Source organism: Geotrypetes seraphini, chromosome 5 (assembly GCF_902459505.1).
Source record: "Geotrypetes seraphini chromosome 5, aGeoSer1.1, whole genome shotgun sequence".
Classification (NCBI taxonomy): domain Eukaryota; kingdom Metazoa; phylum Chordata; class Amphibia; order Gymnophiona; family Dermophiidae; genus Geotrypetes; species Geotrypetes seraphini.
This window is the reverse complement of record NC_047088.1, coordinates 84,474,594-84,498,123: the sequence shown is the minus strand read 5'-3', so window position 1 is coordinate 84,498,123 and position 23,530 is coordinate 84,474,594. Positions and strand designations below refer to the sequence as shown.

At 42.2% G+C, this 23,530-nt stretch overlaps 1 protein-coding gene and 1 long non-coding RNA gene across 2 annotated transcripts; one reads left to right on the top strand and one right to left on the bottom strand.

Annotated features, from left to right (window-relative positions):
- Nucleotides 1-654: 654 nt before the first annotated feature.
- LOC117361180 lies at nucleotides 655-3,422 on the bottom strand. Its single transcript, XR_004539600.1, has 2 exons — nucleotides 3,290-3,422; nucleotides 655-740 (listed from the first exon to the last, which is right to left on the bottom strand). It is a non-coding gene; the product is annotated as an uncharacterized LOC117361180 (long non-coding RNA).
- LOC117361179 (serine/threonine-protein kinase Nek6-like) lies at nucleotides 3,292-23,029 on the top strand. Its single transcript, XM_033946177.1, has 4 exons — nucleotides 3,292-3,426; nucleotides 6,266-7,433; nucleotides 12,934-13,137; nucleotides 21,873-23,029. Exons 2-4 carry the CDS (start codon nucleotides 6,287-6,289, stop codon nucleotides 22,025-22,027), a joined length of 1,506 nt encoding a protein of 501 aa, XP_033802068.1. The 5' UTR covers nucleotides 3,292-3,426; nucleotides 6,266-6,286; the 3' UTR covers nucleotides 22,028-23,029.
- The last annotated feature ends 501 nt before the right edge of the window (nucleotides 23,030-23,530 follow it).

Below are 23,530 nucleotides of genomic sequence, written 5' to 3'. Positions count from 1 at the left end.
GGCATAGAGAGAGTAGAGAAGGACAGATTCTTCAAACTTTCGAAAAATAAAAGAACAAGAGGACACTTGGAAAAGTTGAAAGGGGACAGATTTAAAACGAATGCTAGGAAGTTCTTCTTTACCCAACGAGTGGTGGACACCTGGAATGCGCTTCCAGAGGGAGTAATAGGGCAGAGTACAGTACAGGGGTTTAAGAAAGGATTGGACAATTTCCTGCTGGAAAAGGGGATAGAGGGGTATAAATAGAGGATTACTGCACAGGTCCTGGACCTGTTGGGCCGCCGCGTGAGCGGACTGCTGGGCATGATGGACCTCAGGTCTGACCCAGCAGAGGCATTGCTTATGTTCTTATGTTCATACCACCCTAGCCAGTCCAACTGCTTCAAGTTCCTCCCTGAGCAAGAAGAACAGCTCCCAAGAGAGTCCAGGTGACTATTGGGGAAACAGCTCTATTTCTAGCTTCAGGTACATCAGTGAGTGACCCTACATGTCTAGCTCAAAATAATGTAGGACAGCACTCCCCCCCCCCTCAAAAAAATAAATGAAGGGAATGCTGTAAAAACAGTTTATAGAAATCAGGATATTAGATCATCCTCTTCACAAAACTACATCTTTACAATTTACACAAAATTCTTTGAAAGAATGAACCTAGAATGAAAATACAACAGCTAAATTTACTGGAGTGTTAGTCTCATAACATACAGTATAAATACTGTAGACTTCATTCCATAAAATGGGACCTGTAGTAAAAAAAAAAAAAGGTGCATTAAAGCATGTTAGTGTGTGGTAATGTTAGTAGCACTTTTTTAATAGAAAATTTACAGGTCAATTATTCAAAATGAATTAACAGACCAGAAATGGCTTCTGGCCGGTTTAATTGCTTGTTTGGAACTAACTGCTCTTATTCAGTGACACTTAACTGCTTAGAGCTGCTGAAAATGTTCAGTTAATACCTAGCTTAAAACCAGCTGTTCTGACTTTATTCGGTTCTATATATGCAGTTACCTTGGCCAGTGAAGTGCTGAATATCAGCATTTAACTGGCAAAATGCTGACTCTGCTTCCCAGCCTGTCATTTTTTAATGCAGTTTTTTGAAGAATCTAGGCCTCAGTCCTTTGTAACAACTTTTACTGAGTGATGGCAGGTAAAGAGAAGATCCTTGGTTTTCAGTGTTCAGAAACAAATTTTAAAATAAATTCAGAAATTAGTGCTGCCTAAGGTTATTATATTTGTGAAGACAAAAAAAAAAGAGGACACATCACCCCGCTCACACTGGAGAAACAGCAGGAGGGGGAGTCTGAAGAAACAGGTGGAGGAGTCGAGAGTCAGCTAAACCCAGGCTCCCCCTATTTTTCAAAAACTGTTCTCGAAAAAGAGGACATGTTCGGATTTTCCCAGACATATGGCAACCCTAGTGCTGCCTGTATGCCAGGGGTGACAAAGCCCCTCCTCGAGGGCCGCAGTCCAGTCAGGTTATCAGGATTTCCACAATGAATATGCATGAGATCTATTAGCATACAATGAAAGAAGTGCATGCAAATAGATTTCATGCATATTCATTGGGGAAATCCTGAAAACCCGACTGGATTGCGGCCCTTGAGGAAGGACTTTGACACCCCTGCTGTATGCAGTGTTCTTAAAGTACTGGGGGCCCTGATGAACATGGCTCCAGCAATCTGGTAAAAAATACCGGGTTGAGGGTGATTTTGATTTGCCAGGCTATGCTCAGCACAAATAGCAAAGAAACTATATGCTCACTATTTGTGCTGAGTAGCCTAGTAAAAGGGGGAGGAACTAGGCCTGGTGCCTGCGTAAAGAACAAATCGATAGGCACAACTCTTCTGCGTAGGCCCCAGTACAGCTCCTGATTGTGGGAGTTCACGAGCAGTTTTTTAAAGTGGTTTTTTTTTTGTTGTTTTGTTTCTTTGTTTTAGCTGCCTGATATGGATGTGGCTGTTGTGCTCTGCTTTGTGAGTGTGTGCCCTGTGCCTAACAGCTATGTTATGGCCATAGGACATACAGTACATACACAGGGATCTCAAAGTCCCTCTTTGAGGGCCGCAATCCAGTTGGATTTTCAGGATTTCCCCAAAGAATACGCTTTGAAAACAGTGCATGCACATAGATCTCATGCATATTCATTGGGGAAATCCTGAAAACCCGACTGGATTGTGGCCTTCAAAGAGGGACTTTGAGACCCCTGACATAACAGTAGCACAAACAGCTATAGCAACTGGTAAGAGGTGGGTGTTCTCTTTTGTGCATCCCAAAGAGAGCTCATTTAACTACTAGAGAGGGTGCTGAAAAGTTCTCAGCGCCCAACCAATCAACTTCCTAAATTCTGAGCATTATTTTGCCACTAGCTGAAAAGTGCCTTATCTTATTTTGTTAAGTGCCAATTTCCAGAAACAAAATTCTGTGATGTTTTGTTTTGGGGTGTTTTTTTGTTTGTTTGTTTTTTTTGGGGGGTTACCTCGTTTCAGATCATTGATTGAACCATATCCACATCATTCTCTTCTTGGTTGGGCTAAAAACTTTTCAGCACCCTCATACATGGGCTACAAGCCCATTTCTCTAGGAAGGACTTTATGTAAATTATTGAATTTAAAAAAACTTCTATAAAACCTCTAGCACAAAGACTTTCCTTTTTTGGAGGGATGGGAAAGTTAACACATTCGATCCTTTCCCACCTAAAATTCAATTGCTCCAAAGCAGTGGTCTCAAACTCGCGGCCTGGGGTTTCACATGCGGCCCACCAGGTACTATTTTGAGGCCCTCGGTATGTTTATCATAATCACAAAATTAAAATAAAACAGTTTCTTGATCATGTCTCTTTAGCTAAAAATTACAATATTATTATTAAGACAGCCAAAAGGAAAGATTTATAAACTATAAAGAGTTTTACCTCACGCAAAATTATCATTTCTTTAATAAGACATTAACTATTTTTTTCTGAGGCCCTCCAAGGACCTACAAATCCAAAATGTGGCCCTGCAAAGGGTTTGACCACTGCTCCAAAGCATCAAACGGAACAATAAGAGCATTGCTGCCTCTCCAGTCACAGGGATGTGTATTATGCATGGAAGTGGCTTCCCCTGCCCCGCTTTCCTGCTGCTAAGCTGATCCCGGCAGGCCCCGGTTGCCCGGGAGATAGGGAAGCGAGCCCAGACCTGACCTAGGGGGGGAGGGGAGGAGGCTGAACACAGCCTTGCGCCGAAAAGAAAACTTTCTGCAGGTGCTGCAGCGGGGGAAGGGGCCAGACTCAAGGGCCAGGCTCTTCCTTGCTTACTTGAAACGAGAAGGCTGCTTTCTGCTTGTAAACAGCGTAGAAGCGCTGCATGATGCACGAGCGTCCTAGGCGAAAGAGAGAGACACAGCTGGGCTGCCTGCACGAGGCTTGGGAGCTACAGTTCAGACGCAGGCCTGGTAAGGACTCTGCATCGTGCAACCTGCAAAGGAGGAGGCGCCAGGGAAAGGGGCCCTATTTACTTTTTCGTCTCATAGTGATGATATGAGACAGACTGAAGAACGTTAGATTGCCCTGTCATTCTGTTAGACTTCTGAAAGCAGCTTGTGCAGGCAGGGGAAACACACGAGGAATAGATTCAGAAAGCAAGTCATGAATGTTTTTACCTGTCAAGTGGCACGTGAGGCTGTACATAAAAAAAAAGGATACGGGGACATTTTTGACTCCTGAGTTGATAGTGTGCTATTCTGTGTGTCCAGGACTGTTGCTGCACTGCCCCAGTTTACTCCACTGTACTTGAGAGTGCTAATATTGATAAGAGCTGCTCTTTAGCTGCTTTAATATGCATTTGTAGTCAAAAATGTCTTTACATAAGAAATTGCTCTGTGTGTCTACTATATTTTATTTGCAAAGGTTTTGGATGACAGATGCAAATGACTGTTAAATACTGAATGCATATAGGTCCTAGAGATTTACATAGTGACAGAAGATAAAACTACAAGATGACACAACAAAGTCTGCTCAATCTTGGTATCATACATTCCAGGTTTTACCTTCACTTCCTTGTGATCATAGATCTTTACTGATACAGTACTTTCTTGGAGTCTGTCCCTTTTTTTCAGTCACCTTGTACCTTTCCTCTGAATAAATACTTCCTTGTTGCTCCTGAGTCTCCCCTCCATTTAGCCATAAAAACCAACACCACTTCCTGGTTCCCATAAGAAATACAGAATTCTTCACAATTCTGTGCATATTTCATGTTGCAGAGTTTCACCGAATTCCTCCTGAAGCAGGAGTAGTCAATTCCACTACCAAAGTGGTACAAACCAGCCAGGTTTTCAGGATATCTACAATACATATGCATGGGATGCATTTGCATGTGATATAGACAGTGTATGTAAATGTATTTTTGCACAATCATTGTGAATATTTTGAAACCTGAAAAGCTTGCAACAGTCGGGCAATTCTGGTGCTGATGTTGCTTTCTCCTAGGTGTCAGCACCAAGGAAAGCCAACACAGGAGAAAGTGGGACAAACAATGGAATTGTAAGGTCTACAGGGCAAGCAACCTCCAATCCCCAGGGACATCAATCTATTTTCAGGATATCCATAATTAATATTCTGATACACTGGATGATATGCCACTGATTATAAAACAGTTTGACGCTCCCGGGAACATAAGAGAACACAATGATAGTTCTGACAGGAAGTGATCTCATGGTAATTCTGGGAGGATGTAGTCCTTGAAAGTCCTGAACTGACAAGAACTGAGCTTATATTGGAGGCATGCAGTCTGGGAGATATATGGGGGAATTCATCAAGCAGCATTAGAGCCTAATAAACCTATTTTATACCTATGGACTTCTTAGCACTTAGCGCATGTTAATTCCCTTAATGTGTGTCAAGACTCGTAACTACCACACGAAGGCACAAACATTGCTTGATGAATTTCCCCTGTAATGAGGAAACAGTGGGGGATGAGAACACAGTCTGTTGGTAAATGAATTAAAAAAAAATTAGATGGTTTATAGAGAGCAGGAGAGGCACAAAATAATTCAGGTGGAACCCAAAGAGATGAGTTTGGGCTTCGTTCTAAGATCTTAAAGTGAGGTAGAAGACTGGTAGAAGGAATGCTCTTACATGTTTTATTAAATTAAGGAACTGTCAAAATTATATAAAGCTGACAGGAAAATTTCATAATAGCTTAGAACAGTGGTTCCCAACCCTGTCCTGGAGGACCACCAGGCCAATCGGGTTTTCAGGCTAGCCCTAATGAATATGTATGAGAGAGATTTGCATATAATGGAAGTGACAGGCTTGCAAATCTGCTCCATGCATATTCATTAGGGCTAGCCTGAAAACCCGATTGGCCTAGTGGTCCTCCAGGACAGGGTTGGGAACCACTGGCTTAGAAGACTTGGAAAAACATCCACCTGAACTTGTAAACAAAGCAGGTAAAGAGTACACCAGTCCTGGAGAATTGAGGATACCGCTGATTTCCTGTCCCAGACAGCTGACCTAGGGGTACTGGCTTGTGATAATATGCATGAGATAAATTCACATGTACCCAGCCTCAGTTGTATGCAGATATATGTTAAACATATTCATTAGGAACAACCTGAAATCATGAGCAAATTGAGGTTGCTTACCACTAGGTCCGGGAGGGAGGGAGTGACATTGAAATGTGTTGGTGATGAGTATATGGTGTGCTCATTCTACCTGAAATGAGCTCTTGCTTCTCATTTAAGTTTTTTTTTTAATGGTCCTATGTTACTAATAAAACTTAAGAGGCTCTCCACCCCCCCATATGTTCTGTTTTTCTGTCTAAATTAGATTGTATACTCTTCAGAGCAGGGACCTTCTATGGCAGGGGGTGTCAAAGTCCTTCCTCGAGGGCCACAATCCAGTCGGGTTTTCAGGATTTTCTCAATGAATATGCATGAGATTTATTAGAATACAATGAAGCAGTGCATGCAAATAGATCTCATGCATATTCATTGGGGAAATCCTGAAAACCCGACTGGATTGCGGCCCTCGAGGAGGGACTGTGATACCCCTGTTCTATTGCATGTTTAAATGTACAGCACTGCATATGCCTTTCAGTGCTATAGAAATGATAAATAGTGGTAGTAAGGTCTACGCCTAGAATGGCCTGCAGTTGATTTAATGGTCTGCCAATCCCTGGCCTCCGTTCAATAAAATCAGCTAGGCCAGCTGAATACCAGCGCAGCTAGCAAACCAGAAACCTCGAAATGGAGGGCTAAATTAATATAACTGTAATGTTGGTTTGTTTTTCAGCTTGAGCTTTTTAGATACATTATGGAGAAATATGAGAAGATCTTGAAAATAGGAAGGGGAGCAAGCGCTGAAGTCTTTCTAATGAGGAATATGGAAACAAAGAAAATGTATGCTGTGAAAAGAATCAAGATGGATCCGTCAAAAAGAATGAAAAGCAAAGAATCTATAATCCAGGAAGCTACTATCTTGGGAAAGCTCAAACACCCTCATATTATTATGTGCCATGAATACTTCTCTGATGCCGAAGATGAACACATCTTCATTGTTCAGGATTATTGTGATGGAGGGACACTCGATGACCACATAAAACTGAGGAATGGTGACTTCTTTCCTGAAGAAAAAGCCATGGAGTGGTTTGTGCAACTGGTCATGGCAGTCCAGTATATCCATTCAATGAAAATCCTCCACAGAGATATCAAAACATCAAATGTGTTCCTCACCAAGAAAGGCAGGGTGCGACTGGGAGATTTTGGCATTTCCAAAGTCATGAATAGCACTTTGGATATGGCAAGCACATGTGTGGGCACACCTTACTATCTCAGCCCAGAACTCTGTCAGGATGTTCCATATAGTTCCAAGGCTGACATTTGGGCTCTGGGTTGTCTCCTTTTTGAACTGTGTGCTTTAAAACCAGCGTTTCATGCAATGAATCTCATCAGCTTATTCTACAAAATTGTGATGGGGGAATATGCCAGAGTACCAGAGTGCTACTCAGAAAGTGTGCATGGCTTGATTAAAACCATTCTAAATAAGTGCCCAGAAGAAAGACCAAGTGCCAGCTGCATCCTTAACATGCCTTTTGTGCAACAGCATCTTAAGTTTTTCATTCAGAAACAGGAATCACAACTGCTAAAATACTATTATACAGAGAAGAAGGCCCCAGAAGGAGATGATCAAAGCTTGAGTTCATCGGAACTTCAGAGCAAAACTTCTATGACTCACTGTAACCTATGGAGACAGGACTGTAGGTCAAAGTCAGCTCCACCATGTGCTAGCGAATCAGTACCAGAGGAGCTAGAGACCTCGGAACAGGAGGAAACAGCCAGCACAGGAGACAGGTCAGACTATTCAGAAGACTTTGATGAACCCGAAAGCTTATCTTCTGTTGAAGAGAATCTAGATGGAGATGGTTCCATCCAACAGAACGAGGAGATCCCCGAAGAGATAGGTAAATCAAAGAATGGTTTTGAAAATGCCTACAATCAGTTTTTATAGTGTTTTCTTACTGAGCACTGTAGCTTCAGAAGAATGATGTATCTAGCTATCATATGACCCCTTTTGTAGTCAAACAATTATGCAGTATATAATATTAAAAATCAAAACTGTTACCAAACCTAGTCTGCTAAAAATATAAGTTAACAGTATCTCTAGTTCTGCAACAACTTTGTGATAGCATGAGAGTTAACTCAGCTATATGACCCCCTTACTTCGCCAGTGTTCACTGACCTTCTCCCACCCCCACCCCCATCCTCCACCCCCAAAGATGCGAAAGAAACAGTACATACCAGCCAAGCTGTAACAGCTTCTGATGTTATGGCCAGTACTATTAGAGCAGCATGCAGGTCCCTTGAGTAGCTACTGGTCGGTGCAGTGGATTATAGAGCAGGGGACCCAGGTCTATATCTCACTCTGAAGTAGTAAATTTGTGGTGGGATGTGTGAGACCTCCAAAACTCACCAGAAACCTATTATACCTACATATAGATAACACTTTCAGGCTTGAGGGCTTTTTGTGGGTTTTGGAGGGCTCTCCATACAATGTAAGGGGGTAACGGTGAAATGCTTACCTGGAATCTTTTATGTGAAGTCCACTGCAGTGCCCCCTAGGCTGCCCCACTATTTTGCTGGGATGTCTATGTGGCCAGTCTATGAAGAATGTTGGTCCCCCGTATGTTTTCCCCTGGATGTTCCTACCCCCCTCAAAAAAAAGGTCCTAAAAGATAGACACTGTAAGCTCAAAAGCATCTACCGTGTTTCCCTGAAAATAAGCCCTAGCGTGTTTTTTGGACCCAAAATAAATATATGACACTGTCTTATTTTTGAGGCAGGTCTTATTTTTTTCATGTACAATGACCAGCTCTCCCTTCCTCTCGTTCACCCCAATTCGTCCTCTTTCTATCTCTCCCCCACATGTGCAGCGTCTTTCCTCCCCCTCTCACCTATCCCCTTGTGCCTTCCCTCTGCATCATCTTTCTATCCCTCCCTCCTTCCCTCCCATCTCCCTGTGCAGCAGAACCCATGCAAAGCATCTTTCTATCCCTCTCTCCCTCCCTCATGCAGCAGAACCCTTGCACTGGCTACCTATCACACACCGCATTACCTATAAAACACTTATATAGGTCTATAAAATCAAACGTTCGCATCTATCATCTTTTTTGGACAAACTCCTTATCCCTTTTTGCCCCTCTCGGACTCTTAGATCAGCTGATCAGAATCTACTATCTGTTCCTTCTATTAAGGAATTCTACTACACTAGGAAATCTAATTTCTCTGTAGTTGCCCCAACTCTATGGAATGCCCTGCCATCCCACCTTCGCCACAAAAATCTTATTGATAAATTCAAGACTAAACTAAAAACGTTCTTATTTCAAGATACATTCCACAGCCTTTGAACCTCTCATCACTATGCCTACCACCGCTTTTAAGAAGCGACCCCACCCCTAATGTTTTATCCCTCTCCCTCTCTTTTCTCTTTAACTCAAACTCCTCTACTAAAAATGTAACTTTACCTCCCCCTTCTTCTCAAGCCCCATTCTCATGTTTGTAATTGTACAATGTCTTCAATGTTCACCTCCCCCCCCTTTTTTTTTTTTTTTTTATAAGTACCGTATTTGCCGGCGTATAAGACGACTTTTTAGTACCTTAAAATCCTCCCCAAAGTCGGGGGTCGTCTTATACGCCGGGTACAGTTTACATGCCCTTACTTGCGGGGCTGGATGTACTCAGTCGCGCGGCTCTTCTTCTCCCTACCTTCTCTGCTTGCAGCACAGAGCCAAACGGAAGTCTTCCCGACGTCAGCGCTGACGTCGGAGGGGAGGGAGGGCTTAAACAAAGCTTAAACAAAGCCCTCCCTCCCTCCGACGTCAGCGCTGACGTCGGGAAGACTTCCGTTCAGCTCTGCTGCAGGCATGGCAGGTAAGGAGAGAGAGAGTACCAAGAGAGAGGGGCGGCCGCCCCGCCCCGGTTGCAGCACAGCCGGCCAGGTCCCCTTACTTTTGTGGCACTTCCCCGACCGACCGATAACAGCCCGGGTCCGACAATCCTCCCTGCCCTGTAGCCGCGAATCTAAATTACCTTCTTACAGCAGCTGTAAGAAGGTAATTTAGATTCGCGGTTAAGGGCAGGGAAGTTTGTCGGACCCAGGCTGTTGTCGGTCGGTCGGGGAAGTGCCACAAAAGTAAGGAGACCTGGCTGGCTGGCTGTGCTGCACCCGGGGCGGTAGAGAAGGGGGGGGGGAAGGACTCTGAAAGCACTTGAAGACAGAGGAGGGAGAAGAACGCTGAAAGCACATGGGGGAATACAAAGGGGTGGAGAAGGAAGAAGGGGTCGTCTTATACGGCGAGTATAACACAAAACTCTATTTTTTAACTAAAAGTTGGGGGGTCGTCTTATACGCCCAGTCGTCCTATACGCCGGCAAATACGGTATTACTCTAATTCTTATTTTATCATAGCATTGTAAACCGGCTAGACACTTGTTGATGGTCGGTATATTAAAAACAATAAACTTGAACTTCTATCCCTCCCTTCCTCCTGTGCAGCAGAACCTTTGAGCAAGCTTCTTTCTATCCCGCTCTCCCATCCCCTCGCACAGCCAAACCCCTGCTGATCCTTCCCTATTTCCCATTCGAACCCCGCCGACCCTCCCACCGCAGAGACAAACATACCTCCTAACAGCAGTGTCGGCAGCACTCTAAACAGGCTGCTTCATAGCCTTCTCCTGCCACAGCCTTCCCTGTGCCATGTCACCGATGACATCCCTTTTAGCATTTTTTGTTGCCCCTCTATGTACCTTTTCTAATTACGCTATATCTTTTGTGAGATTATGGTAACTAGAATGGCACACAGTATTCGAGATGCGGCTGTACCATAGAGTGATACAAGGGCATTATAACATTTTCATCTTTGTTTTCTATTCCTTTCCTGATAATTCCTAGCATTCTATTTGCTTTCTTAGCAGCCGCCGCACATTGAGTTGAGGGTTTCAACATAGCCTCAGTAATGACATCTAGATCTTTTTCTTGGGCAGTGACTCCTAACAGAACCCAGCATCACATAGCTATAGTTTGGATTCCTCTTTCCCACATATATCACTTTGCACTTGCTCACATTAAACGTCATCTGCCATTTTGATGCCCAGTCTTCCAAGGTCCTCTTGCAATTTTTCACAATCCTCTTGCAATTGAACAACTTTGTGTCATCAGCAAATTTGATAAACTCACTAGTTATTCCCATCTCTAGATCATTGATAAATATGTTAAAAAGCAGCAGTCCCAGCCCAGACCCCTGGGGAACCCCACTGTTTACCCTTCTCCATTGAGAATATTGACCATTTAAGCTCACTCTCTGTTTTCTGTCTTTCAACCAGTTCTCAGTCCATGAAAGGATATTGCCTACTATCCATGACTTTCTGATTTCCTCAGAAGTCTTTTATGAGGTACTATGTCAAATGCCTTTTGAAAATCCAAATATAAAGTATCAACCGGTTCACCTTTATCCACATGTTCATTCACCCCTTTAAACAAATGCAGTAGATTGATGAAGCAAGATTTCCCTTGTCTAAAACCATGTTGGCTTTCTCTCATTAATCTATTCTTATGTATATAGTCTGTCATTTTGTTCTTTATAAGTCTTTATCATTTTGCCCAGCACCGACATCAGACTCACCGGTCTATAATTTCCAGATCACCTCTAGAACCCTTTTTAAAAATTGGTGTCATGTTGGCCATCCTCCAATCTTCTGGTACTATGCTGGTTTTTAAAGAAAAATTACAAATGACTAACAATAGCTGTGCAAGTTCATGTTTCAATTCTATCAGCACTCTGGGATATATACCATGCGGACCAGGCAATTTGCTACTGTTCAATTTGTCAAGTTGACCCACTAATCATCCAGTGTTACAGAGATTTGTATGAGTTTCTCTGATTCATCAGAATTGAATACAATTTCTGGTACAATTTCTCCCCCACATGTTCCTCAGTGAAAACCGGCAAAAAATTAATTTAATCTCTCCACTTTGTCCTTGTCTTCCCTGAGAATCCCTTTTATCCCTGGGTTGTCTAGCAATTCAACCAATTCTCTTCCCAGCTTCTTGCTTTTAATATACCTAAAAAAGTTTTTACTGTGTGTTTTTGCTTCTAGTACAATCTTCTTTTCCAGATCTCTCTTCGCCTTCCTTATTAGCGCCTTGCATTTGACTTGACATTCCTTGTGTTGTTTACAATTATTTTCAGTTGGATCATTCTTCAACTTTCTAAAGGATTCTCTTTTAGCTCTAATAGTTTCCTTCACCTCACTGGCTACCGTTCGGTCTTCCTTCCTCCTTTTTTAATACTTGGAATATATCTAGTCTGGGCTTCCAGGATAGAAGTTTTAAAAAAACATCCACGCTTGATGTATATTTTTGACCTTTGCAGCTGTACCTTTAAGTTTCTTTTTTAACATTCTTCTCGTTATCATGTCTCCTTTTTTAAAGTTAAGTGCTGTTGTATTGGACTTCCTGTGTAAACTTATTCCAGGGATTATATCAAATCTGATCATGTTTTTATCACTGTTATCAAGCGGCCTCAGTGCTATTACCTCCCTCACCAATTCATGTACTCCACTAAGAACTAGATCTAGAATTGCTTCACCTCTTGTCGGTTCCTGAACCAGCTGCTCCATAAAGCAGTCCTTGATTTCATCAAGGAATTTTATCTTCCTAGCATGCCCTGATGATACATTTAGCAAGTCAATATCAGGTTAGTTGAAATCACCCATTATTACTGTGTTACTCATTTTGTTAGCCTCCCTAATATCTGATAACATTTCAGCATTTGTCTGTTCATCCTGGTTAGGTGGATGATAGTAAACTCCTATCACTATTCTTTTCCCTATTTCACATGGAATATCTTTCCATAGAGATTCCAAGGTATGTTTCTGCTCCTGTAGAATTTTTAGTCTGATTCAAGGCCCTCCTTAACATATAATGCTATGCCTCCACTGATTCAATCCATCTTATTACTATGATATAACTTGTGACCGTCCCATTGATCACAAGTATGATATAATGGGATGACCGTGTCCCATTGGTTATTTTCCTTCCAACAGGTTTTAGAGATGCCTATTATATCTATCTTTTCCTGTAGTGCAATATATTCTAATACTCCCATCTTGTTTCTTAGGCTTCTGGCATTTGCATGCAGACATTTCAAGGAGTATTTGCCATATCTATTTAAAATTTGCTCAGCAGTTGACATAGATAATTTGCAATCTTTAAAATCAGCCTGCTCTGAATTTAAGGAAACCTGGTCTACCGTGGCCTGTTGGCTATTGATAGAAAGAGAATGCTGAGCTTAAAGACCCATTGGTCTGACCTAGTATGGCACTTATATCCTTGTAGAAATGTTGAATTGTGACGTTATACTGTAGCCACAGATCAGCCGTAGCTGTGTCTATTTACCCATTTAGATTCAAGTGATGACATTGATCTTCCTGAGTATCCAGATGATTTTGAAGAGGTTGAGGACAATACCTTGGAGGACGTGGTGAACAATGCCCGTTGTGCCATGGAGGTAGAAGTGGACAACGAAGCCTTTCAAGATGAGCCAGAGGACCCAGATGTTCCCTCTGCGGTGTCAATGACTCTAAAAACACTGCGGGAGAAATATATAGGTAAGGAAGACCTGATCTGGGAAGGATTACTTTAGTCAGTATTCCATGTACTTGTGATGTGGCTTGGATACAGTTGGAGAAGGAATGCTGGGCTTAAATGACCTTTGATCTGGTCCGGTATACCAGTTGTTATGTTCTAACAGAAGGAAAAAAGCAGAAAGGGTCCATCAATAAACTGAATCTTGACTACTTGGAACTTGAAGTCCCTTAGGGACTTAATTAGTAATTTGTCTTCAATTATGAGCTTTAATAAACTTATAATTGCAAAAAAATAACAATTAATTGGGTAATGGGCACCTATCTTCTTAGGTGCAATTCAACAAAAGATAGGTGCCTAACTCCAAAGTAGGTATGTAGGGGCAAGGAAGGATTTAGGCACCACTAGGCATGATTCTCTAAAAGACTTAAGTACCTATAATGTAGGCCTTTAAAATCCTAGTCTACATTACAGACACCCAAGTTTTAAGTTAGGCACGATTCGGGAATAGGCGCCTAAATGTGATTGACAAGAGATAGGCACCTATCTTTTTAGATTCCATTTACAGAATTTCCCCCTTTGTGCATTTTTCCTTGTGCTTTCCATTCATTTGTACTCTGATTCCCTCTCTATCTTGATTAATTGTTATGTTCTAAAAATATTTGTCAGTAATGTTTTATCTGGGTAAACTGCCATTGCACAACATTTACCCTGTTAAAATGAGGCAAAGTGGAAGGTGCTCTCACAACATGATTATGTTTTAGTTGGCAAGTTGAGTTGGCCCAAACATTTGTCCTAAAGTTAGCTGGATATCTTTGTCTAGGTGTATTCAGTGGCACCTTTTTACTAAGGCAAATGCCACTGATTATCTGGGTGAAGTCTAATTGGTTTTTGAATATGAACCTCTTAGTGGATGGATTAGGGTAGTATTGGTCCAGAGGTACAGAGGGAGAAGGAGATGGAAGAAGGAAAAATCAATTTTGGATAAAAGGTGAATTGTGAATGGTTATTTGGTGGCCATGTCTTCAGGCTCTCTATTTTGTGATTGTAGACATTGCTATTAATAATAGTTTTGAAAAAAATGAATAGCAAATGACTGTCGCTGAGAAATCCTAAGCTAACAGACTGCTGGCCAAACTTTTGTTTCTTGAACATAAGAATTGCTATACTGGGACAGACAGAAGGTCCCTCAAGCCCAGTATCCTGTTTCCAACAGTGGCCACCCAGGTCCCAAGCACCTAGCTAGATCCCAAGTGGCAAAACAGATTCTATGCTGCTTATCCTAGTAATAAGCAGTGGATTTTTTTCCCAAGCCATCTCAATAATGGCCTATGGATGTCTCCTTTAGGAAATTAGCCAAACCTTTTTTAAACCTCGCAAAGCTAACTAATTTTACGACATTCTCTGGCAACGAATTCCAGAGTTTAATTACACATTGTGTGAAGAAATATTTTCTCTGGTTTATTTTAAATCTACTACATGCATGTAAACCGTTCTGAGCTCCCCTGGGAAAACAGTATAGAAATTGAATAAATGAATGAATCGCATATCCCCTAGTCCTAGTATTTTTGGAAATAGTGAACAAGTGATTCACTTCTACCCTTTCCTCTCCACTCATTATTTTAAAGACCTCTATCATATCACCCCTGAGCTGTTTCTTCAAGTTGAAGAAGCCTAGCCACTTTAGCCTTTCTTCATAGGAAAGTCGTCCCATCCCTTTTATCATTTTTGTCACCATTCTGTGTACCTTTCCTAATTCCACTATATCTTACTGCACACAGTATTTGAGGTGCAGTCATACCATAAAGCAGGGGTAGGCAATTCCGGTCCTCAAGAGCCGGAGCAGGTCAGGTTTTCAGGATATCCACAATAAATATGCATGAGATAGATTTGCATCTCAAGGAGGCAGTGCATGCAAATCCATCTCATACATATTCATAGCAGAGATCCTGAAAACCTGACCTGAGTCCGGCTCTCGAGGATCGTAATTGCCTACCCCTGCCATAGAGTAATACAAGGGCATTATAACATATTCATCTTTGTTTTCCATTCCTTTCCTGATAATTGCTAACATTCTCTTTGCTTTCTTAGCAGCTGTCACACTTTCATTTGAGGGTTTCAATGTATCCTCAATAATGACACCTAGATCCTTTTCCTGGGCAATGACTGCTAACACAGAACCCAGCATCACATAGCTATAGTTTGGGTTCCTCTTTCCCACATGCATCACTTTGCACTTGTTCACATTAAACGTCAAGTAGCATTTTGACGCCCAGTCTTCCAGTCTCACAAGGTCCTCTTGCAATTTTTCACAATCCTCTTGCGATTTAACAACTTTGGGCTCCTTTTACGAAGCCGCGTTAGCTGCTTTAGCGCGCACGACTTTTTATCACGTGCTAACTCCCGTGCTAGCCTGCTCAAGAGGAGGTGGTAGCGGCTAGCACGGCCGGCAGTTACGCGCGTTAAACTGCTAACGTGGGTTCGTAAAAAGATCCCTTTGTGTCATCAGTTAATTTACCCCCCCCCCCCCCATTTTTTTTTTTTTTTTTAACAAAACTGCGATAGCGGTTTTTACGTGGGCTGGTGCACTAAATGCTCTGTGCTGTTACAGACCCTCATATAGTTCCTTCGAGCGTTGGGAGCAGCTCAGAGCACTATTGTGTTTTTGTAAAAGGGGTGGGTTAATTATCTCAATAGTTATTCTCATCTCTAGATCATTGATATATTTGTTAAAAAGCAGCAGTCCCAGGACAAGCCCTTAGGGAATCCCATTATTTACCCTTCTCCATTGAGAATATTGATAATTTAAACCCAGTCTCTCAATCCATAAAAGCACATTACCTTCAATCCCATGACTTTCTAATTTCCTCAGAAGTCTTTCATGAGGTACTTTGTCAAATACCTTTTGAAAATCCAAAATACACAATATCAACCGGTTAACCTTTATCCTCATGTTCATTCACACCTTCAAAGAAATGCAGCAGAATTGTGCTTGTGGCTGGTATATGATGGTTTCATTAGGTCTAGAAGACTGGGAAAGGAGAAAGCTTTTAAAGATAACAACTAAAAGGAAAAGTTCAAGTAAATGGACCCTTTTTTCCCTCTGGCAGGGCATGGTTCAGAGTATTACTCTGTCACTGGTTCTGCCCTGCATTTTTGGATGAGACTGGGATATATTGTGCGTCTGACAGTAGCTCTGACCAGTGGTATTGACTGGTCAGATGCAGCTTTGCATCCCTAGGACTAGATCTGAATTTTGTTCCTCACTATGAGGCCGATGCAAAAAAGCCATAGGTAGAGCTATACGTGGATGGCTACTTCTACCATGAATTCAATACCACATCAATACTGCAAGCTAAGTGTATGCAAATTTTATTCAGGGGGAGCATGTTATAAATGTTTTGTGGTAGGTGCAGCTTCTTATGTTCATGTTGGAATAAAAATAAAAGTCTCATCACAAATCAGCACCTGTTCTTCTGCGCATAAATATTAGCTCGTAAAAATTTCTTAAATAGAAAGTGTTTTGTGAAGTTGAAATGGCATATCTTACAGAAAAATGTAAAGTCAAAAAGTAATGTTTCACTTAAACAGATGTTCGAAGTGCACTCCCTTTGCACGAAGGCATGCCCCCAGCCTTGGCCACCACTGATCTATGGGCATGTCAACAATGCTCTGCTTCAGCTCTGCCCAAACAGAGATAAGGCGCTGTTTAAGGTCTTCATTGTCAGATATCGCTGACTGGTAGACGTGTTTCTATACCAATTCCCAGATCTGATAATCAACTGGGTTTAGTTCTGGTGAATTTTCAGGACAGAGTAGACCAATGAAGTCGGGGATACCCAATGTAGCAGTTCTTTGCCCAATGTGTCCTTTGCCCAATGTGCTGGGGCATTATTTTTTGGAAGTCTCCTGATATGTGATGGATCACTGGCAATAGCTTCTGCATCAAGAGGATGCCCCAGTGGTATGCACCATTGATCTTAACCCCTGATTTGTGATGAATAACAGATCTGTGAATCCGAGTTTTGAGATTGAGACCGAGATCATGACTGATTGGCTGAAGGTCAAGCGGGTCCATAGTAGGCATTTGTATTAACCTCACGATTCAGTGTTGTTGAAGGCACGTACTTTGAACAGTTTAGTGTCGTCTGCAAGTTTAATCACCTCACTCGTCATTCCAATTTCTTGATCATTTATAAATAAGTTAAATAGCACCGGTCCTAGTACAGACTCCTGCGGCACTCCACTATTTACTCTCCTCCATTGAGATAAATGACCATTTAACCTTACCCTCTGTTTTCTATCCGATAACCAATTCCTAATCCACAACTAAACTTTCCACCTATCCCATGACACTTTAATTTTCTCAGGAGCCTCTCATGAGGAACTTTATCAAAAGCTTTCTGAAAATCTAGATATACTTTATCAACTGGCTCACCTTTATCCACATTTATTCACACCTTCAAAGAAGTCAAGCAAATTGTTGAGGCAAGATCTCCCTCGGCTGAACCCATGCCAACTCCGTCTCATTAAGTCATGTTTGTCTACGTGTTCCACAATTTTATGTTTTGTAATCATTCTACCATTTTGCCCGGCACTGAAGTGAGGCTTACTGGTCTGTAATTTCCCAGATCTCCCCTGGAGCCCTTTTTAAAATCAAATCAAGTTTGGTTGTGCACTGCCTGGCTTTTGATCCACAGTGCCCATTGTTCGGATCTTGCGTAGCAGCACATCAAGGCCGTTTTTGTTCCAACCCTTCTGTGGGAACTCTTTCAACAATCATCGACTGCTGTAACAAGTTCTTTATCAGAATTCAGTCTTCTGCAGTGAAAACCATTTTGATACAGAAACATTTATAAACTATCGTCTGCTTCTGCACCTATCTCATAGCAGCAATTCATTCACAAGGTAGTGTCTTCACGCAGTGGGAAATAAATACATTTTACATCAATTTTATTCAGGACACAACGCACTAAATTTCATAAGAATCGTCTGAGTTCTATGGAAGATATGACAAAAGACATTTTGGTGTGTGTGGGGGGGGGGTTTCCTGGTTCACAGTGTATTCACAGACACTGTTGTTTTTGTTCTGACATGCACACAAGCTGTTACTTCACACCAGGCATATTTTTTGGTTACAGAAGAAAACAAAACTTGCAGTTAAATCCCAAAAACTGGCATTAAATCTCCTCCTCTAACTCTTCTCTGCTGCCCCGGACATGGCTAAAACCTTACATTATCTGATTAGCAAAAGCCATTGTTTTCATCTGCACATTTCCCTGAATTCTTAGGTACTGATATTGAGACTGAGGGAGAGAGGCTGGCTAACTCCCTTGGTCAGTGCTGACTGCAGATATTCAATGCATGGTCATTTCTGATGATGAAATGTAAGTTGGATATGCTTCTATTTAAAATTTTTCTTGAGATTGCTCTTTCTGATATGATCAAATTTGTTCACCTTACCTTAGGAGATAAAAGATATCATTTTGTGCCCAGATGAAGTTAAGCTTTCCATCAATAAAGAGGATCAAATCATACACATTTTTGACATCTTCTTTTTCTTATCAAGCTATGACAACCTGGAACTCTCTTCTCAGTCAGAGTGCTGAATATCATTTATTCAGAAAGGCCATGAAAATTATTTTATTTTGAAAGCGTCTGCTATTCAAATCTTGACTTTATATAATTGTTGTGATAAATTATTGCCTTTTGTTGTAATTCCTGAATTGTCCCAGTCTTCTTAGCTGTTGACAGCAGAGAATTGAATAGGTTATTTGTGGTCTATAAGAATTTAAGTGTTATGTTTTGTAAATTGACAGTTATGTGCACAAGTGTAGGTGATATTCTATAAACTTGACACGTGGTATTTAGGCCCAGTTTCTTTAACCGGTGCCGTTGTAAGCGGCTGCCTTAAAAGTGGCCGCCCATCGCATGTCAATCGTGCGATGGCACTGGGTACAGATCATGCGGACTGCTGGGCACGATGGACCCCCCTGGTCTGACCCGGCAGAGGCAATGCTTATGTTCTTATGCCCAAGGCAATTGTAAGTGCCGGAGATGTAGGCCAGGGTTTTCCTGGCCTATATTTCCGGTGCCTACCTATGATGTGAATTGTGCCTCTGTAGGTGTTTTAGACCACCTAATACCAGTTCCAGCGCTAGCCACGCTCACAGGCCTAAAGCGCCTACGGTGGCACGATTCAGGGCCAGTTTTTTAGGCGCTGATAGGTGCCTTGAAACTCGGTTGAAATCATCATTTCAATGGCATTTTTTACTGAATTTGGGTGACTGAAAAGCCGCATGGTTTAGAGAATTCGGACCTCAGTGTGCAGTCTCCAAGTGGGCCATACCCATGGGCAGAGCATGGGCGTGTCATGGGCTTTGTGCCAACCAATACAAAACTTATGGAATACTATCAGTTGCTTGCCTTCCAAGGCACACATTGATACATAGTAACATACATGGTAACATAGTAGATGACGGCAGATAAAGACCCGAATGGTCCATCCAGTCTGCTCAACCTGATTCAATTTAAATTTTTTTTTTCTTCTTCTTAGCTATTTCTGGGCAAGATCCAAAGCTCTGCCCAGTACTGTGCTTAGGTTCCAACTATTGAAGTCTCCGTCAAAGCTCACTCCAGTCCATCTATAATTCATGTAAAACTTGTAATTTGTTTTGAATGTCAAATTTTATCACGAATCACAGCCAGAAACACTTAAGACACATACTTAAGATGCAGATTAAATGATTGCACCTAAATGTCACCATGTCACATTGGATTTTCACTAGTATTCCATATTGGGTAAGGCATACCCTAATGCAAGCTTCTCCAACCTTTTTCTTTTGGGGGACTACATAATATATTTTGTAACATTTAGAGGACCAAGACCAATACTCCCTCTAAAGCAGGGGTGTCAAAGTCCCTCCTCGAGGGCTGGAATCCAGTCGGGTTTTCTGGATTTCCCCAATGAATATGCATTGAAAGCAGTGCATGCAAATAGATCTCATGCAGATTCATTGGGGAAATCCTGAAAACCCGACTGGATTCTGGCCCTCGAGGACCGACTTTGACACCTGTGCTCTAAAGAGTGGCCAGGTATGTGCAGTTTTATTTTATTTTTTCGTGCGAGCGACAATTTCTAAAACCCAGATTCGCAAGTGTTTTTGTGAGCAATGATGTAAAATATGTGAGCGACGCTCCTAGAATGTATGAACAATTGCTCATGTGCTCTGCTTAGAGGGAACATAGGCCAAGACACATGCGCACACACTCGCTCTCTCTCCCATATACCATCACCAGCCTTCACTGGTCTCTTTCATTCTCCTGTGTCCTTCCCCAGCCTTCACCTGGTCTATATCTCACCCATGCCCTCCCTTAGCCTTTACCCAATCTTCCTTTCTCCCATTCTATTTCCAAGTCTCTCTCTTTCTCTCTCTCCCATGCCTTTTCCCAGCCTTCTCTCGCTCTCCCCTGTGCCCTCTCAGCGTTAACCCAGTCTTTTTTTTTCTTTCTCTCTCCCATGTCCCCAGCCTCTCACACTGTTTCTCTCCCATGCCCTCCCTCAGCTTTCACCCAGTCTTTTTTTCTCTCTCACACATACTCCCCAGCCATCAACGTGAACTCGCAGGCCTTGAGCATGCTCAGATGCTCAAGGTCCAGCAGACGAGTAGGCAGATCTTCAAGAGCCCAGATGAGGGTAAGAAGCGGCGGGGGGGGGTGCCCAATCGTGTCAGGGGGGGTCAGATCGTGGCGGGGGGGTGCCCAATCGTGTCGGGGGGGGGGGGGTCGGATCGTGGCGGGGGGGTGCCGGTTCGAGGCAGGGGGGGTGCTGGATCTCAGGAGGGGGCCTTCAAGGGGAGCAATGCCGGTTCTCGGGGGGGGGGAACGCATCAAAGCAAGTTTCATTATTTCCTATGGGGAAACTCGCTTTGATAAACGAGCATTTTGGATTACGAGCATGCTCCTGGAACGGATTATGCTCATAATCCAAGGTACCACTGTACTATAAGTAGAGCATTTTGTGCTATTAAACAGTTTTGTTTAATAGCATGTTTATCAGACCAGCATAAACATTCTAGTTCTCTGCACAAAGTCCTTTATTTGAAAGAGAAGACTCAAATACATAAGATAAAGCTGGAAAAACACAGGTGTATTTAAAACTGGACCTACATCATAACAGTGGTTTGTCTAGTGAAGAATATTGCACAGATATTTTGTTGCCATTAAATAAGAAACCAAGAGAACTGCAAATCTTTCTACTTTTCCACAGGCTGCCGATTCTTACCATGAGATCTCTTGTTTCCCTCCTCATCCCAATAACTCATCTAACCATATGCTTGAGCCACACAATGCTGAAAGTTTAAGTTGCTCTTGAAGCTTCAAGTTTTGCAAGACTTGACACCTTGAGCCAAACCCAAACTTCCAGCACTGCACAGATCCAAAGTGTAATTAGATGAGTCGCAAAGAGGAAGCAGGGAACCCACAGTAAGAATCCATGTTTCATAGCTTCTGCTGGCCAGAAAAAGGGACTTGGTAGGCTGGGTTCTCGCCCATCAGCCATAGGTTGGACAACCCTGCCTTAATGCCTATATGGAACTGTTATCATAGTGTTTCTGTTTGAATATATACATGGGTAGTAGAAAACAGCAGGAAAAGGAGAAGTGTATGAAGAAAACACCTCTATAACCTGCTTCTGGAAAATCATAGCTCTGATTGTCTGAAATATCTGACAGCCGCTGTTCTCTGCTTATATTTGTAGGTGATGTTGGGCAAACATTGTATGAGGAAATTGCTTGTCACTTCCTGAATGGCCTCACTCCAGAAGACCTTCGGCCTCAGTTTGAGCACCGAATGGGCTCAGACCATTTGGAGACTTGCTATCTGCTCTTCAATATGGATGCAGAAGCATCATAGACTTCTACTTTATCACGAGGGATTGTCAGGTTGTAAACAACACATCAATCTTCCCAGATAGTGGTAAGTTCTTCAGTTGGCATGCTGATTCCACCCATGTCAAAAAAACTGAGCATTCGCTTCCATTAATCTGAAAGCAGACAAGCCTAATTACTGGGGTTGGGACCCAGATGACTCATGAAATTGTCATGAGGATGGAAATGAGATTGTTTCATGGCTGTACCTATGAGCTTGGAAATTGGAACGAAGCAATAGCTCATATGGTCATGAGCAAACTGGAAGCTCCCTAGAGCACATGGAAAGGAAGAGCATCAGTGAAAGTAGAACTTCCGTAGCACAGTGCAAGCTCGTACCTCTGTTTTCTCTGCACAGTGTTTACACCAGCCTATCACTAAATTAGGGCAGCTTTTCTGTGAATAGTGCATTTCCAAGTCGATGATGGATAGCCTATGAAGAAACAAAACACTGAACAACCATAGTGAAGGATGTGATGGGCTCGCCTTGGAGCCAATCTGCATTGTAGGTCTTCTTTCACTTTCATTAAGATGGTTTAACACAAGGTAAATGAAGGTTTTTCCCTAATGAGAGAAGGGAGAAGAGCCCAGTATTGCAAATGGAGTGAATATAATCCTTACACAACATACCAGAATGTTTCTTGTTAAATGTACAATGCTGCATACGCCTTTCAGTGCTATATAAATGATACATAGTAGTAGTAGTAGTTAAAAATGTCATTTCAGCAGTGATTTTTAGTTTGGGTGTCTACCAGTGCCTAAAAAAATGGAGCTGTTTAGAGAATCCTGGTCTTTATGGTTTTGAAAATGACTATTTTTCTACCCAATTTTTTTGGATGTACTTCACAAAATGTCCAAACTTGGACTTAGATGACATACTGAAAATGTCCTCCACATCTACTAAGTAATAAATTTAAAACACACCAGAAAATTTTTTTCTTCACTCAATATGTAATTAAATTCTGGAATTTGTTGCCAGGAATGTGGTGAAAGCAGTTAGCTTAGCAAGGTTTAAAAAAAGGTTTAGATAATTTACCAAATTAACTCCCATTTTTACTAAGCTGTGTTAGAGGTTTCTTCTGCGGCCCGGAGTGCTAAATGCTCCAACGCTGCTCTGACGCTCGTAGAAATTCTATGCGCATTAGAGCAGCATCGGAGCATTTTGTGCTCCAGGCCGTGGTAGAAACCTCTACCATAGTTTAGTAAAAGGGAGGAGGGGGTGGAAAAGTCCATAAGCCATTATTAAGATGGACTTAGGACAATCCCCTTCTCATTTCTAGAATACGCAGCATATAATCTGTTTTACCTTTTTGTTATCTTTCCAGGTACTTGTAACCCCTGGATTGGCCACTGTTAGAAACAGGATACATAAGAATATAAGAATTGCTGCTGCTGGGTCAAACCAGTGGTCCATCATGCCCAGCAGGCCGCTCACGTGGCGGCCCTTTGGTCAAAGACCAGCGCCCTAACTGATTCTAGCCCTAGCAGC